Below are 14,874 nucleotides of genomic sequence, written 5' to 3'. Positions count from 1 at the left end.
AGTCTTCTCACCTGTAAAATAGGTGAACAATGGTACATACCTCACGGGGCTGTTCATGGCAGTAAATGAGATCATGTCTATAGCACACTTAGCATGGGGTCTGGCCCTTTGAACACGCCTAGTAAAAGCTTGGTATTGCTTTTACTGGAATGGTGGAAGGGGTCCCTGGAGAGGGTCTTTCTCTGGATGGTTTAAGGAAGGGACTCTAGACTTCAGAGCTACTTCCTACTTCTCTTCGGGCCTTCATTTCCTCACCTGTGAAGTGAAGGCGTCTGGTGAGGCCCCTTCTGTCTCTGAAATGACATAATGTGAGAAAGGAAGTTTGTGTTAGCTGCAGCTTCTGTTTGGCCACGCTTTCCCTTTCTCTTCTTTGAGCCATGATCATTGAGAACTGTTGTCTTTTTACTTCCTTAAATACAGAAGTGAGTTTTGGAGAGTCCTTGAAGGAAATCAGCTGCAGGACAGTTCTAAATAAACTTGTGCTCTTGATTGGTAATGGGAAAGACCTGCTTACAGACTTTTCTCTTGATGGTTATGTCATTTGGGTGTCTCTCTACCCCTGCAGGTTTGACCAATTACAGTGAAGCGAAAGCATGATTAGCCTGTTATCAGCCCTTTCTTTCTTTTTTTTTTTTTTTTTTTGAGACAGAGTCTCGCTCTGTTGCCCGGGCTAGAGTGAGTGCCGTGGCATCAGCCTGGCTCACAGCAACCTCAGACTCCTGGGCTTAAGCGATCCTACTGCCTCAGCCTCCCGGGTAGCTGGGACTACAGGCATGAGCCACCATGCCCGGCTAATTTTTTTTGTATATATATTTTTAGTTGGCCAGATAATTTCTTTCTATTTTTAGTAGAGACGGGGGTCTCACTCTTGCTCAGGCTGGTCTCGAACTCCTGACCTTGAGCAATCCACCCGCCTCGGCCTCCCAGAGCTAGGATTACAGGCGTGAGCCACCGCGCCCGGCCCAGCCCTTTCTTTTTTGAAGGTTTCCTATCGGGTAGTGTGTCCCCTAAGAGGTCACATAGACTTAAGTTCAGACAAGGTAGCTTTTAAAAAGCAAAGACCTTCGGGGATGGAGTGAGTTTGGGGTGAGGAGTATTCATTTGCTTGTTTTTGTTGTAACCTTGAGTGGATTGTGAAAAATATAAGGGTGGGGGGAAGGAAACTGAGAACAGATATGTTTCAGTAAAGAGCAAGTCTGCCGGGATTTTTTCCATAGTGTCAGTGGGTGTATAAATTTCAGACAGACTTTAAAATCTGCTCAGTAAAACTGACATCCTTGCTTATTCACTCCTGCGGACTCTCTGCTAGAAGCCTCCTGAGTTTTATTTACGAGGTCTCCACCACACAGTCTGCCTTCTTTGAAAACCCAGGCCATGACCTGCCTGCCTGTCCCTTCTGTGCTCACCATGGATTTGGGGGCCAGTGGCCTAGCCATTGCAGAGTTGATCACCTGATTTCATGGTTTATTCTTAGGACAGCTTTGATCCCTTTACAAAAGGTTACCCATCGCTCAGTAAATCGTTCCCATTATATGGATAAAGAAACTGAGCAGGTGCAGGTGTGCACATTGATCCGTCCTTGGACAGGTGGATATACATGCCACCTGCCCAACCAAGCCATCTTGCTCCTTAGCGTGTGTTTAACTGTTAATAACAGCATTGGTCATTGGTCTTTTAGAGTAAGGGCTACTGGCTTAAGTGCCCAATGGATTTTATTTTTTTCCCTTTGGAATGACGATCAATCTGGATTTCTAGCAACAATTTTCTGCAGGAGTGGGCTGCAGTTGGAGTAAGCACTAGGAACCTTTACAGTTAAAAAATTCAGAAACCCACACCTTCCGGGGCCAGCCTAGGGGGCTGCCAGTCCCCTAGGAGAACTGCGTTCTGGCATGCAGCGCCTTCCACCCTTGCTAGGTTGACTCCGGGAACCACAGGAAGGGGGGGTTGCTGCCCGAGAGGGTGGGGTGCCCCCCTCAGGTCAGGGCCCAGGGCGCTCTCGCTGACAGCCCGCGTCAGGAGGCCGGAGTGGAACTCCTGCCTGCACCAACCTCACGTTTGACGCTCTCCACCTGGAAACGCAAACCCGAGGGCAGAGGGGCAGTGTCGGGAGGGCAGCCCTGCCCGGCTGCCCGCGTCGGGGGACTCTGGGCCCCCAGATCTTATCCAGGCCGGCCAGCCCGCAGGCTCTGGGTAGGGGGCTCCCGGGTTCGCGGGCGTGAGGTCCCGGTCCCGGAGTGTGTGTAAACCCGGTAGCCCGCGTGCCCACTGCCGGGGGCGCAGGGACCGGTGCCTGGCGTCGCGTGCAGGGCCGCCCCCCGTGGCCGTGCGACCCTGAGCTGCGGCGAGACGCCCCGCAGGACCACACAAAAGACCCCACCCCAGGCCGGGCGTGCATTTCCTGTTGCAGCGGTGGCGGCGTGCAGCCACCCATGTGCATCCCGCGGCGGGGCCGGGCGGGGCGCCGGCACGCCCCCACGCAGCCCCAGTCCCCGCGCTCCGGCCGCGCTGGGCCGCCCTCGGCAGACCCGCCCCCGTGTCACCGCAGGCCGGGCTCCCTTTGTGTGCGGCCCGAACGCCGCGGCCGCGCCATTGGCCCGCCCGCCCGGGGGGCCAGCCCCTTCCTGGCTCGCCTCATGCATATGCATGAGCGCCCCGGCCCTCCCCGCGCCGGCCCCTCCCCGCCCCCTCCCGCGCGGGCGTGCGAGGCGCGCGGCGCGGCTCCCTCCTCGCGGCAGCGGGAGCCCGAGCCCGAGCCCGAGCCCGAGCCCGAGCCAGGGCGAGCCGAGCCTGCTCCGGGCGGGCGGCGGCGGCGGCGCCGCTCCAGCCATGTCAGCGCGCGCGAGCCTGGGCCCACCATGAGCCATGGCCATGTCCGTGAGCGCCGAGGACGACGACTATGAATCGGAGCCGGACCAGGTCGGCGGCCCGGGGTGGGGCTGAGGGGAGGGACCCGCCGCCCGACCTCCCGACCGACTGCCTGACGAGCCGAGGGCGGCCGCGACGCCGCCGCCGCCGCCGCCGCGATGAGGAGAAAGTTTTGCAGCCGCCGCCGGCGGGGCCGCAGGGCCCGGCCCGAGCGGGGCGTGGAGGAGCGCGGCAGGCCGGCGGCCCCGCAGCCGGCCCGGGCAGGGGGCGTGTGCGGGCGGGCGTGCGCGCGGGTGGCCGCCGGGTGCCGCAGGGACAATGTGGGCCGCCGGGCCTCGCCGTCGGGCGGGCCTGCGGGCGCGGGCCACGGCTCGCGGACAAGTTGCGGGCGGCCGCGGGGCGCGCCGCGCCCTCCCCTGGCGCCCTAGCCCGCGGCCCACGCGCGTGCCGGCCGCCCCGGGCGCACCCGGACCCCGCGGGCGCCGGCGCCTCCTTCCTTTCTGTTTGCAAAGTTGCGCCGGGACCCTCGGCCTCGGGGCTGGAGGACGCCCGGGGCCCGTGGGCCCGACGGCCCGAGCTTTTGTCTGGGCGCCGCGCGCCCGCCGCCTGCCCGCCGTGGGCAGACGGAGACAGGAAGGGGTGCGAGCCGCGGGCCGGCGCGGGCCACCCGGAACCCGGGCGAGTCCGCTCGGCGGCAGCGACGGCGGAGGAAGCCGTGACCCCAGATGGCAGGAGTTGGCCTGGGTTGGATGTAGAAGGAAAAGCCACCTCTCTCGGGACCGGGGGAGAAATCTGTGTGTAAAACAAAGCCCTGGGTGTGTTTACAGCGTGAATTTACTCCGGGAAGGTTCGTATTTGGGAAGCAGGGGAAGAAAGTTGAGGTTTTACGAAGTATAATCTGCAAGATAATATTCGGAACAAGACACAGGCTAGGTAGACTTGTCCAAGGAATTAAGAATGGGATGGGTTGAGTTACCAAGTGGCATCGGACGGACTGGGCGAATAAGATGCTTATTTATAATCCTGGTGCATTTCCTTAGTGGAATAAAGGTGTTTGGGAGTGACCGAGCCGAAATGTGGGAGCTTTTTTCCCCTATCATTAGGCGTAATTGAGGAAGTACTGTATATGCGGCAGTTAAATCGCAACACACGTATTATTAAGTGGCTTTATTTAACAGAGACAAAGTTAAATTTTATTGTTTCTCAGCTTTGCAGATTTTTCAGGCACGTGTGCCGTCTGAGGTGTTCCTGAACCTCACTGGTTTTTTGTATTGGATTAACCCGGGACGGTTCAAGTGGTTTTGGCTTGAACTTTCATCAAGTCCGTAGCACGGTGTGGGAATGAATGGCTGTCAAATTACTGTTGCTTAGCTCGTACCTCAGCTCTTGGTTTTAACATTTTCAGTTCAGTTTGGGTCTACCTAATCCTGCCAACAGTTTATCATTTCCATAGCACCTGGTTGTTCACAGGATGCCGGGATTGAGGTTCCTGTTGCCTGTTTTCTGTTTGTTTTTTAAATTTGGTCACACCTTGTGACCTGTAATAGGTACAGTCTTTGGCCTGCACAAGACTTAGTGTGTCTCTGGCCTTCAGAACACAATTTCTCTCGACTCCTAAGAGAGACTTCCATTAAGAGAGGACCTGTACTTGTAGACAGGTTTTTTTTTTTTCCTTCTCAGGTTGGTCAGCCCGTTGTGGCACTACTGGAGTCATTAGCAATGACTCGAGGTTGTGATGTTCACTTTAATGATTTTTTTCCCCACTCAGGTGCACTGAGGGAGATGACATCCAGTCAGGGCAGTGGGCAGCAGGTTTTTCCCATAGTCCCAGCAGAGAATGTGGTTGTCAGCTAAGGGACTCTGCACTTGGGGGCACTCCAGGTAGTGCTTCACGGCCCCTCACCTCTTCCTACACTTGTATCTTTAACAGTTTTCTGAGTCTAGGCCCTGGAGGAGTAGCTTCCTCTGAGGACCTCGAAGGTATTTGCATCTTCCAAAGCAGAGCTTAGAGTCTCTGGCTTGCAAGCTCTAGATCCAGCCCTTCTTCAAGTCTCTCCCCACCTCCGCCCCACCCTCCTGAATGGGTTTGGCAGGAAAGGAGAAGGCCCTTAATGAGGAGGGGTGCAAGTCCTGGAGTGTGGGTGGGCAGGTATACTCACCCACCTGCTGGGTGAAAGAACCCCGTGGAGGGGGAGCCCTGTTGGGAAATTAGTGCCGCTGAGTCCATCTCTGCAGCTGGCCTCACCGCCCCCCCCCCCACCCCCATCAGAGCCTAAGTCTGCACTGCCCTCATCACCTGTCCTGGTGGCTGGCCTGTCTGCCGCATGCCTTCCCCCAGCAACCTGGGTTTTCCCAAGTGTCACATACTGTAGGACAGCAGTGGGGGGATGGGGGCAGGGGGGGTGATGGTGGGTAAGCCTCATGGGCAGGAGGCCCCTCACTCATTCTTTGCCAGTGTGCGCCCTTGGTTGGGCCTTCTCCCATAGACCTCATTTGCTTCTCCAGTACAGAATATGTCAGAAAATTCTTCCACTTTGCTTTCCAGTTTGAGGAGGTGCCCCTTAAAGAAGGGCCGTTATTGAGGTGAATTCTTTTTCCAGCTTGTTTTTGGTTTTAAATCTCTGAAATGAAAACAGCTTTTATTTTTTCTTTTTCCTATAAAAATAATAACAGCTTATTGTTGAAAATAATAATAATTAAGAAACATGGAGAAGAAAATCTCTCAGAAATTCATGTGATCATAACCACGAGGTGTTATCCATTATAACCTCTTAAATAGTGAAATTTTAAGATGGGAGGGGGTCCCCGAACCTTCCTGAAAATATATGCAAAAGTTTTGTTACTTTGTGCTTGTGTCTGCTTTTCTGAGGAAAAGATCCTAGCTTTCCTCAGATTCTCCAGAGGTCTTCCCATGCCCTGGGTTTTCTGGTGGCTCTTGTGTTCTTATGCTCTTGCTCTTTACTCTCAGTATATAAAAAAAATCCAGAGCCTTCCCTGGAGTCTGTAGGTGTGTCTGAAGGGGCTGCAACACTGGTAAAACCCCACTTTTCCTGGGATGTCCATTGTGCTTGAAGATTTGAGGACAGGCGTGCTATTGAGATAATATGGCTGTGTCGTGCAGTAGAATGCAGCATTAGCATGTTTAAAGAAATTTAGGGGGCTGTGGCCATTGCTTGTGGGACTCCGTGTCAGCGTGATATTGTCAAGGGTTGTTTGGTAGAACATTTGGAACTGTCTTAATTGTAAAAACATATAGCTATATTCTGTTTTTTTCACTCTTTTCTCTTGACAGTTGAAACTCTTGACCACTCCCTTCCTGAAACCTTTCCACAGCCTCCTCCTGCTTCTCCAGCCTTTCCAGCCATTTCTCAGCAGGTTGCTTTTTCCCTCCTGCTCCTTGAATGTTTTCAATCTTGAGGGTACTGTTGAAGATGCTCTCTTCATTCTGCCATTCCCCCTGGACAGCCTTATGGACTTAACTAGTTTTAAAACCTACGCAGTGTTGATTCCCAGGTGTGTTTCTTAGCTCTGGTCCCACCTGCCTGCTGGACACCTTCCTTGGATGTCCCATGGGTCCCTTAGATTCCACGTGTCCACAGTGGAGTCATTATTTCCTCCCCTCTCCTAAGCCCCCTGTTGTCCTGTTGCTCAAGCCAGAAACCTCAGTCTTCCAGAACTCTTCCTGCATGCTACCCTATGTTCAGTCAGACACCAGATCTTCTAATACGGGGTCCACTTCTAAACCATCTCCTGAATGATACCCACCCCCTTCGTCCCTTCCATTGTGTCTGTTTTTGCTTTCATCATCTGCTGATCTCCCTGTCTTTTGTCTTGCCCACTGCCCAAAAAATACCCACACAGTTGCTGGAACACTGTCATGTCCTCTCTGACTTACTCTCACAGGGTCCATTTGCCTACTGTGGCATAGGAGGCCCTGCAGGATGAGGCTCCTGCCACTTCAGGGCTGTTTTCCAGCAGCCATGTTGAGCTATTTGCAGTTCCTTGAATGTGTCATGTAGTTTCACATCTCTATCGAACTCTTCCTTCTGCCTAGAATACCCACTCCCTACTCCCCCACCCCGCTGCCTGCAAAGTCCTGTTCTCCCTCCAGGGCCTACCTTAGTCACCACCTCCTGTGTTCTGGAATGATTTTTTCAACCTCCCTTACCTGTAAGGTAGGCATTTCTTCTGGGTCGGCATGCCAGTGTCCGGGCCTAGAGCTTTCTCATTTACTGGCAGTATGACATTGGGCAGATTACTTAACTGTGCTGTGCCTCAGTTTCCTCACTCTTAAATGGTGATAATGGTAATTTCTTCCTCTAAGATTATTGATACAAATAATGACAAGAGTGATGAGCATGTCAATAAATGTTAGCTTTTACTATTATCATCATCACGTTACATTGCATTTATGTGGCTGCATGTCTTTCTCCCCCTAAACTGTAATGCCTTTGAGAGTAGGGAACATATTTTACTCATCTCTGTAGTCCCAGCACTTAGCATTGAATCTGATACATAATTCACAGCCAGAAAACACTTGAGTGGGTGGGTGGGTGGGTGAATGTGTGAATGAGGGGGTTAATGAATGAGTCTCCAGTGCAAATTACATACTCTATTAGCTAGTGATGTTCAGCATCTTTTCATGTGCTTATTGGCCATTTGTAGATCATTTTTGGAGAAATGGCTATTCAAATCCTTTGCCCGTTTTTAAATAGGCATATTTATCTTTTTATTGTTGAGTAGTTAGAGTTCTTTGCATATTCTGGATACTAGCTCCTTACTAGATATGTGATTTGCAAATATTTTCTCCAACTCTGTGGGCTTTTTCACATATGATTGTGTCCTTTAAAACACAAAAGTTTTTAATTTTGATGAAGTCTAATTTTTCTTCGTTTTTTTTTTTTTTTTGCCACCTGTGCTTTTGATGTCACATCCAAGAAGCCATTGCCTAATCCAAAGTCATGAAGATTTACACTTGTGTGTTTTCTAAGCATTTTATAGTTTTAGCTCTATGTTTAGGTCTTTGATCCATTTTTTAGTTTTTGTTGTTATTGTTGTTTTCTTTTTTGAGACAGAGTCTCTGTCACTCAGGCTGGAGTGCAGTAGTGCCATTGTGGCTCACTGCAGCCAGCCTCAAACCCCGGGGCTCAAGCAGTTCTCTCGCCACAGCTTCCTGAGTAGCTGGGACTACAGGTGCGTACCACCACACCCTGCTAATTTTTAAATTATTTTTTTTGTAGAGAGGGGACTTGCCATGTTGCCCAGGCTGATCTCGAGCTCCTGGCCTCAAGCAGTCTTCTGCCTGGGCCTCTCAAACTGCTGGTATTACCGGCCTGAGAGTTAATTTTTAAATATGGTGTGAGGTAGGGGTCTACCGTCATTCTTTCGCATGTGGATAGCCATTTTTCCCAGCACCATATGTTTAAAAGGCTGTTCTTTTCCCCCGTGAATTGTCTTGGGACCCTTGTTGAAAATCATTTGGTCAAAAATGCAAGTGGTGCAGCTGGTGACCACTTCTACAGAGGCTGCGAAGCTGCAGGCAGCAAAAGCCTCTCTAGCTTGATTTGACAGCGGGTAGAGAGGGCAAGAGCAGGGTCTTCAGAAACAGCGACTTCTTACACCTCTTCTTTCGAGATGTCCTCTATCACTTGGTCTGTCGTTTTCCAGGATGTTTCAGCTGCTGTCAAGGTCCAAGCATCTGATTTCCGTGGGTTGGAAAAATGCTACTTTGGATGTGAACACGCTTTGGGAATCACAGGCAGGTGGGCTTGTTGCATGGTAACGTACAAGCCTTGTGACTCTGGCTGGTTGACCTAACACTATCCTCAGGGCCAGCAAGGCCAGAGGCACTCCGTGGTCATTAATACCTGACGTTCCTTTGGACTCCTGGAATTTTTTCAGTTTTTCACCAGAGAAGTTGGTCTGTAGAACCTCCTGTTCAACAGTCGAAGTTGGAGCTCTTTCTTTGCTTCTGGTTTTAGAGGCGGCCCATGCACTTGCCTTGAGGCCTCAGAAGCTGCCCACATTGTTGCCCGAGTTTCCGGTATTTGAGGACTGAGTTGGTAACAGGACACCTGCCGTTTGGAGGGGCAGAATCAGAAAGTGCTGTGGGCTGGGAAGAGACAGGGAGAACCTTTGTGGGTTTCCACTTCTCTGGAAGTAGCTGTGCTTCTCTGCACCTCTTGTTGGCATTCTTCATACTGAGGGCATCGTGGCACTAGCTGTGAACTCCTTCTGGGGGCATTTGGCCATCCCGGTGGATCTGTGAGCCTCTTGCCCCACTTTGCACACGCATTGTTGTGGTTTATAGTGTTCCGAGCATGCTCCATGACCGCAAGTCACTTTACCTCTGACTTGGGCTTCCTCATCTGAAAAATGGGACATGAAGGCATTTCTCACGTGGTGGTCACGGGAAAAATTAGGTAACATCCTATGTAAAATGGCCACGGTGCCTGCATATAGTGGGTGCTCAGAAAATACCTACTGTCACCACTGCTGGGGTCCGTGTCGTTGTCACTTCCTCTTGGTGTTCTTTGTTACTCTTGGGCAGCTGCTCAGCTTTCAGACCCGTAGTCCCTCATGTACCATTTTCAGATCCAAAAAACAATGATAATTGATCTTGTTTTACTTATCATTGAGGCAGCCAGACCTGACCTGGATTGGCGTGTGGGGTTGTAGCTGAATTTGCCTGCCAAGAGCGTTGTCTCGGTGGGCTGTTCAAGTGGGGGGGGGGGGGCCGGACCCACTGTGAGGACTGGTGGGCAGAGGGCACGGAACCCTTCGCTGGTTGATGGAAGAGCAATTCATGTCGGGCGGCCCCTTTCCTAAGTGACTGGTGGGTAGCCAGCCCTCAACCCAGGGGCCTGCCCTCCCTTGTCCCTTGCTGGTGACAGTCCCGGCTGCCACAGAGGGAAGGGTGGGTGTGACAATCTCCAGCTGGTGGGGGAGGGGTCCTCTCTTTACTCTCTGGGGTTCAGGGTGGGCTGAGCAGGATAGAAACCAAGCTTGGCGCTTCCTGAGGTGGGTACTTGGGTGGGCCGGCGGGGGCCTCGCAGCTTCCTTCACTGCTGCTGGCTGTTGGGAGGGTGAGTCTGAGGGAAGGACAACTTAGGTGTCAGCAGAGAGGTGAGGTTGGTGGCTGCCTGCAGGGACTGCTGCCCTGGCAAGGCTGCATTCATGGAGGAAGGCGGAGTGTTTTTCTTCCGTGCAGTTGGGTGTTTCTAGGCAGCCCTAGTGTCGGGGGAGTTGTGTGTGCCGTGGGGAGGGGTCCCTGGAAGGAGGACCCTCTTCACTGTTGTGGGGTGTGCAGAGTAACGGCTCTTCTGGGCCCACAGATTAGCAAAAGGATGAGGTTTTGTTTAGGGATTCACGATGACAAACTAAAATTAAAAGGATGGGGCCAGGCTTGGTGGCACGTGCCTGTAATCCTAGCACTCTGGGAGGCCGAGGCAGGAGGATTGCTTGAGCCCAGGAATTTGAGGTTGCAGTGAGGTATGATGGCACCACTGCACTTGAGCCCAGGCCACAGAGTTGAGACTCTGTCTCAAAAAAAAATAAGAAAGGCTGGGACTAGATTGAAGGTCATTCAGTGAGCTACAAGGGGCTTTGAACATTAGGTGCCAGTTAGGTTTCAGGGGCAGCAACGTGTCTCCCTGACAAAGGGACTTACCATTTCTCAGGAAGCTCGTGCTCCTCACGAAGGTGCTTCAGACAAGACAAACTCCCCCATGCTGGTCCTTCCCCCTGCACATCCCCAGTGGACAGGGGACCTCCGTGGGCGGTGTCCTCAGCAGCTAGTTTAGAGGCTCCACTGTGGATCCCAGGCCTGCAGGAGGCTCTGGGGCTGGTGGCCAGGATGTCAGGACCAGAGGGCGGGAGCTGTGGCTTGGCGTTCAGCTCTGCTCCTTGTTCGCTGACCCATCTCTGTTCTCCCTTGAGTCACAGGGAAAGAAGCATTTTTGAAGCCCATTTAGGGAAGGTCTGAGAGTTGGGGGACCTGAAGGCTACTGTCCGCTTCTCCCAAGGGTGGGTTTGGTTTGTTGAGCACATGCCGTGTGCCCAGCCGTCTTGTAGTGGAAACACAGTGGTGGACAAGACACCCTTGGTGAGAGCCCCCTTGTGCCCGCGTCTCAAAGGGAAGACAGTGCAAGCACAGTGATGACGGTTATGAAAGCTGCAGCGGGGCCCACAGTGGGGGTCCTGAGCCGGTGCAGGTGGGCAGGGAGGGCTTCCAGGAGGAAAGCGGTGTGTGAACGGGTCCTGCAGGGCGAGTGGGCATTAGCCAAGCGGAGTGGGAAGGGGGCAGTGTTCCCGGAAGAGGGAACAGAGGCCAACTGTGTGGCCCCATGTGTCCTTTCTGGGGAAGTACAGCCCGGCCAAGAGCAGGAAGAGGGGCTGCGAAGGGGTCTTGAGCCTGGGCGTGCTGCCGTCAGAAGCAGGGTGTCCCCTGTAGCAGCTTCCGAGAGCTACCATAATCGGTGGCTTAAAATAACATTTATTCTCTCTCAAGTCTGGAGGCCAGAAGTCTGACATCAAGTTGTGGGTTGGCAGGGCCGTGCTTGCTCTGCAGGCTCTAGGGGAGGGTCCTCCTTTGCCTCCTCCAGCTTCTGGTGGCTGCTGGCAGTCCTAGGCACTTACCGGCTTAGACAGGGCTCCAGTCACATGGCCGTCTTCTCCCTGTGTCTGCACATGCGTTCCCTCTGTGTGTGTCTCTGTGTCCAAATTTTCTCTTTTCATAAGGACACCAGCCCTGCTGGATTAGGGCTCACCTGAATGACCTCATTTAACCTAATTACCTCTGTAAAGCTCCTCTGCAAATAAGGTCACATTCCGAGGCGCCAGGGTTCAGGACTTCAGCCTGTCTTTCTGGGGGACACAGTTCAGCTGTAACACCCTTGCTGGGGGTCTGGCAGCGCCTGCAGACTGCAGCCTCCCGTCTGACTGGTCCCGTCTGTTCTCTTGCAGAACCGGGCTGTGGGTCGGCCCAAGGGGAAGCTGGGCCCGGCCTCCGCGGTGAAGTTGGCCGCCAACCGGACAACGGCAGGAGCTCGCCGGCGCCGGACGCGATGCCGCAAGTGCGAGGCCTGCCTGCGGACCGAGTGCGGAGAGTGCCACTTCTGCAAGGACATGAAGAAATTCGGGGGCCCCGGGCGGATGAAGCAAAGCTGCATCATGCGGCAGTGCATCGCGGTGAGTGTGGGGGGTGGGGTGGTGGAGGCTGAGCTCTCCCCCCAGTGCCCCTGCGGCCTCTCCTCCCTCTGCCTGAGGCCTGTTTGTCTATCTGCTTTTTGGTCTGTCCGGCCCCTCCGCATAAAGAGAAGGTGGAGCTGCAGAAACGCTGGGAGGTCTCCCTGTGGAAAGGAAGGGGGCTCAAGCCAGTGCTGTTTGAAAATCCCCCCTTGCTAGACTTGGGGCCGTGCTGCCATGTGCTCAGGCGCCTATTTCTTCAGAGTTTGCTGGTCTTAAAACTCCTTCCTTCCCAAGATGAACCAAGTACTTTGAAGTCTCCGCCATTAAAGATGTCAGGGCAGCCTGTCCTGTCTGTGACCCCATTACCAACATTTATGGTCCAGTTCATGACGATTCTAGGCCCTTCCTTCCTTCCTTCCTTCCTTCCTGTCCTGCCTTTAGAGTCGGAGGTCTGGGTGGAAGGTCAGTGCCCCTCCTGAGGGAGCTGCTCCAGACAAAGACCAGTGATTTACGGAGCCGAGGAGCTGGGCCGCTGGAGAGCCCAGCAGCCGCTCCAGACCTATTCTCCTTGTCGGTATCCACCACCTGGTCTTCGGTGGTGGCCCAGGGCTGCTGGCCTTGCCCCAGCCAGCACAGGGTGGCGGATGTGGACTTTGGCAACTTGGCATGGTCCTGGCTTTGCCCTTGAATCCCCCCGTACCACCCACATGCTCTGCCTTCCTGGGTGCTGCTTCCCAAGGGGCCCAGTGGCCCTCCCCGTGGGAGCTGTCATTCCCCATGGAAAAGCAGGCTTGGCGGGAGGGACAGGATTCCTGGGCCCTGTGAGTGTGTCCACAGGCCCAGCCTGGCACAGGGTGAGCCCCTCTCCCCCGTTGCTGCCCCTCCAAGTGCAGATGCACCTTACCCTTCTCTCTCCACACACACACCACTTGTGTTTTGTATTTTTGATTGTGATTAAAAAACACATAACATAAAATTTGCCACCTTGATCATTAAGTGTGCAGTACAGTAGTGTTAACTATAGGCACATCGTCGTGTAGCTGGTCTCCAAGAACGTTTTCATTTTACAAAACTGAAACTAGTCTAAACCCATGGGACAACTACTCCCCTTTCCCCTCCCCCAGCCCCTGGCACCCACCATTCCACTTTCAGTTTCCGAGAGTTTCATTATTCTGGGTAACTCACAGAAGTGGAATCATGCAATGCTGGTCTTTTGTGACTAGCTTATTTTCCTTAGCATAATGTCCTCAAGGTTCATCCGTGTTGTGGCATATGACAGAATTTCCTTCTTTTTTAAGGCTGAATAATACTCCAGTTGGTTGAATCAAAACAGATTCAAATGTAAAAAAAATATCCTGTTGTATGTATATACTACATTCTCTGTATCCATTCATCTGTTGAAGGACATTGAGGTTGCTTCCACCTCTTGTCTATTGTGAATAGTGCTGCAGTAAACATGGTATGCAAATACCTCTTTGAGATCCTGTTTTTAATTATTTTGGATATATAGTTGACCTTTGAACAAAATGGGGTTTAGGGGTACCAACCCTCCACACAGTCAGAAATCCATGTATAACTTTCAACTCCCTGAAGACTTTACTGATAGCCTACTGTTGACCAGAAGCCTTACTGGTAACATAAACAGTCAACTCACATATTTTGCATATGTATTATGTTTGCCGTGTTGTTACAATAAAGTCAGTTAGAGAAACAAAAATGATATTAAGAAATGGTAAGGAAGAGAAAATATATTTACTATTTATTAAGTGGAAGTGGATCATTATAAAGGTCTTCATCCTTGTCGTCATTTTGAGCAGGCTGAGGAGGAGGAAGGGAGGGCTTGGTCTTGCTCTCTCAGGGGTGGCAGAGGTGGAGGAGATGGAAGGAGAGGCAGGTGCACTAGGGGTCAATTTTATTGAAAAGAACCTGAGTTTGCATGGGACCCACACAGTTCAAACCCGTGTTGTTCAGGAGTCAACTATACACCCAGAAGTGGGGTTGCTGGGTCATATGGTCACTCTTTTTAATTTTTTGAGGAACCTGCATACTGTTTCCCATAGCGGCTGTGCCATTCTGCATTCCCACTAGCAGAGCACAAGGTTTCCTGTTTGTCCACATCCTCACCAGCACTTGCTTTCTGGGTTTTTTGTTTTGTGTACTTGTTTGTCTTTGATAGTAGCCATCCTAATGTGTGTGAGGTAATACCTCATTGTGGTTTTGAATTACATTTCTTTGATGATTGGTGATATTGAGTATCTTTTCATGTGCTTGTTGACCATGTGTATATCTTCTTGGGAGAAATGTCTATTAGCCCATTTTTTTAATTGGATTTTTGGGCCTTTTTTTAATTGTTGAGTTGTAGAGGTTCTTCATATATTCTGGATATAAACCCCTTATCAGAGAGATGGTTTGCAAGGATTTTGTCCCATCCTCTAGGCTGCCTTTTCATTCTGTTGATTGCTGCAGAGGTTTTTAAGTTTATTGCTTGGGTTTTTAATTGTTACCTAAACCCTAGGACATTTGAATGGCTTTCTGGTAATTTGTGAGCCGTCCTGAAATTAAACAAAGACGTTTGTCTCTGTGCGTGCATATTTGTGTGTTTTTCTAGGAGAGAGGGTCCATGTGACCCATTGGATTATGTCAGGATTTAAGAGTGTGTGTCTGTAGGGACTTTTGCTTTTTTAGAACAGTGTCACCTAAAACTTTGTGTGTCGACAATGAACGCACAACTGTGTTTCCCTCTTTGGCATTATTTTCTCTTCCACCCCCAGGGTCCTGGGCCCAGTTATGGGAATCCTGTCTCGGGTGCCACCTTATCTT

At 52.0% G+C, this 14,874-nt stretch overlaps 1 protein-coding gene across 1 annotated transcript in view; it reads left to right on the top strand.

Annotated features, from left to right (window-relative positions):
* KDM2B (lysine demethylase 2B) overlaps positions 1 to 14,874 on the top strand; it is a 113,125-nt gene that overhangs the window by 83,844 nt on the left and 14,407 nt on the right. Inside the window, exon 13 of the mRNA XM_045534877.1 lies at positions 11,830 to 12,054. Within this exon, the coding sequence (XP_045390833.1) occupies positions 11,830 to 12,054 (225 nt within the window). The remainder of the gene's footprint in view (positions 1 to 11,829; positions 12,055 to 14,874) is intronic.

This window comes from Lemur catta, chromosome 21 (genome assembly GCF_020740605.2).
Source record: "Lemur catta isolate mLemCat1 chromosome 21, mLemCat1.pri, whole genome shotgun sequence".
NCBI lineage: Eukaryota > Metazoa > Chordata > Mammalia > Primates > Lemuridae > Lemur > Lemur catta.
Note: the sequence above shows the minus strand (reverse complement) of the source record. Positions and strands in the feature narration are given on the sequence as shown.